At 36.5% G+C, this 2,296-nt stretch overlaps 1 protein-coding gene across 1 annotated transcript; it reads right to left on the bottom strand.

Annotated features, from left to right (window-relative positions):
• Positions 1 to 223: 223 nt before the first annotated feature.
• On the bottom strand, positions 224 to 1,532 carry LOC105139676 (actin cytoskeleton-regulatory complex protein pan-1-like). The gene has a single exon (XM_011046218.1). It carries the CDS (start codon positions 1,359 to 1,361, stop codon positions 492 to 494), a length of 870 nt encoding a protein of 289 aa, XP_011044520.1. The 5' UTR covers positions 1,362 to 1,532; the 3' UTR covers positions 224 to 491.
• Positions 1,533 to 2,296: the final 764 nt, after the last annotated feature.

Below are 2,296 nucleotides of genomic sequence, written 5' to 3'. Positions count from 1 at the left end.
AATTTTGTTTTTAATCCAGATAGTTCGAATTGAATTAGCGTTTTCTTGATGCTTATTGCAAAATCAAAATTCCACAGAATAAACAACAAAAATTTCTAATCAGTGGCAGCAGGAAATGTCTCCAGTCAGGAAGACATTTCCTTAACTCGGATATTAAAGCTACTGGGATCTCTTCTAAGCACTTAGTAGTATTGTCCGAACGCAGAATGGAGACTTTTGGGAATGAGAAGTAAAGAAGATGAAATTATTTTGTAGAAAATGTAATAAACTGTTGTCGAATATTACATGTCATGATACATACAATAGAATAGAGGATGATATCTTAGAAGCCTAAATCTTATTACTTTAGAGTGATGTGATATCATGTTCTTGGCCCAGCAAACACACCCATCCAAAGAGAAAAAATCAAAGATATAGAAAAGTCAAAAGCCACCATTTCCAAGCCAACCATTACCATTCAATTAACATGGAAAAAGAAAACGAAAACCCCCTCAAAAATCAAACCCACCAGCATCATCAAATCCTGCATCATAAGATGCAGCATCAGACACCATATCTCCAATTAAAAGCCCACCAATAGCTCCTCCTAGCAATCCAGCCCCGAGGCCCATCCCAAATTTATTCTTCTTTTGCGGCTGCTGCCCTTGCACTGGTGGTGGGTACCCATACCCCCCTTGAACAGGTGGATATCCATATCCAGGTGGTGGTGGTGGTGGGTATCCATAACCTGGTGGTGGAGGCTGTGGGTATCCACCATATGGTGGTGGAGGTGGATATCCATATCCAGGTGGGGGTGGTGGATATGAGCCAGGTCCACCATAAGGAACAGAGGTAGGCCCAACAACAGGCCCCGCAGGATATGCAGCGACAGGCTGACTGTTGGAATTAGTTGCCTTCGATGCTGATGATGATGCTTCAGGAACCGCTACTTTCTCAATCTCACCGAACTTAAAAGAAAAGCTAATCTCACCTTTAGGTTTCCCTGATGGTTTCCTTACCTGATAGCTGACGAACTTCATGGATTTACCATCGCCAGCTGAATCCAAAAGCTCCTTTATTGGCACGTTGACTTCACCAATATCTTTATCCCCTAAAGCACGCTCACATTTAAGCTTGAAAACAAGACTCAGACGGTTTTCTGCAAGTGAGGTTTCAGGGATAGTGAATTTTATAGGGAAGTTCCAAGTGGGGTTTTTTCCACCAGCTCTGTCTACTGGGGTTTTGGTTTTTTGCTTGGGTTGTTGTTTTGAGTCAACACCAGAGATTGAAACAACAGCATACACATCCATTTTGGAGATATAATTGACATCTTTGAGATCTCTTGCGGAGATGACATTGATCTCTAAGGTTCTTTGATCCATGGATAGAGAGGGAGAGAGGAGGAGGAGGAGGAGGAGAGATCGAGTTTGGTGTGAGTTACGATGGCAATTTGCAAGTGACTTGGCAACCTCCGCTGATGGGTTTGCATACAAATTTTGAGTGCAAAAGGCGGCCCAGCGTGGTCAACTCTCGGGGTTTGAGGGTTATGAGACAATGAGAGTAACCATGGTTAGATGTAGATGGAAAGTTGATCTAATAAATTATTAACCATAGTTAATGACTTTGTAAGGTTATCTCGTGAAACGCGATTAGAGCGTTGTTTGTGCTGCGCGCCGTGTATTGTATTAATTTTTTTAATATAAAATAACATTCAATTATTGCCAACTTGTGTTTCAATAAGAAAGAAATATAATCATGAATTTAAAATAAAATGCATTGATCAATATTTTGTAAAATATTCATAAGAAAATATATTAGAATTATTTGGATTAAATTGTTAAATATGTGTCCTGAATTATAACATAGTTATAATCTTATAAAAAATAAATCAAAATAAATTATGAAAGTTAATTTCTAATCAACTTAATATTAAAGGATGAATTGAAAAAATTTGAAAGAAAAAACTCGAGTTATCATGTCAAATTAATAATTCAAGTTATTAGATTGAGATAACTTCATAGAACTAAAATAAAAAATTATAAAACTTAATTTTCAAATAACTCAAAGTTCGAGGATGAAAAAAACAATTAAAAATAACAAAAAAAAAATCAAAGTCAACTTGAGTTAACCTATTAAACTCACAACCTATATCATGAGACCGAGATAACTTTATAAAAATATAAAAAAAAAATTAAAAAACTCAATTCTCAATAAATTCATTATTAGAGGTTGAAAAAAAAAATTAAATCTATGAAACTAGAATAACTCTCTCTCTCTCTCTCTCTCTCTCTCTCTCTCTCTCTCTCTCTCTCTCTCT

Source organism: Populus euphratica, unplaced genomic scaffold, assembly GCF_000495115.2.
Source record: "Populus euphratica unplaced genomic scaffold, PopEup_1.0 scaffold280.1, whole genome shotgun sequence".
NCBI classification, from domain to species: domain Eukaryota; kingdom Viridiplantae; phylum Streptophyta; class Magnoliopsida; order Malpighiales; family Salicaceae; genus Populus; species Populus euphratica.
Note: the sequence above shows the minus strand (reverse complement) of the source record. Positions and strands in the feature narration are given on the sequence as shown.

Coding starts and splice junctions, on each gene's coding strand:
- LOC105139676 (XM_011046218.1), bottom strand. CDS start 1,361: ATGGATCAAAGAACCTTAGAGATCAATGTCATCTCCGCAAGAGATCTC.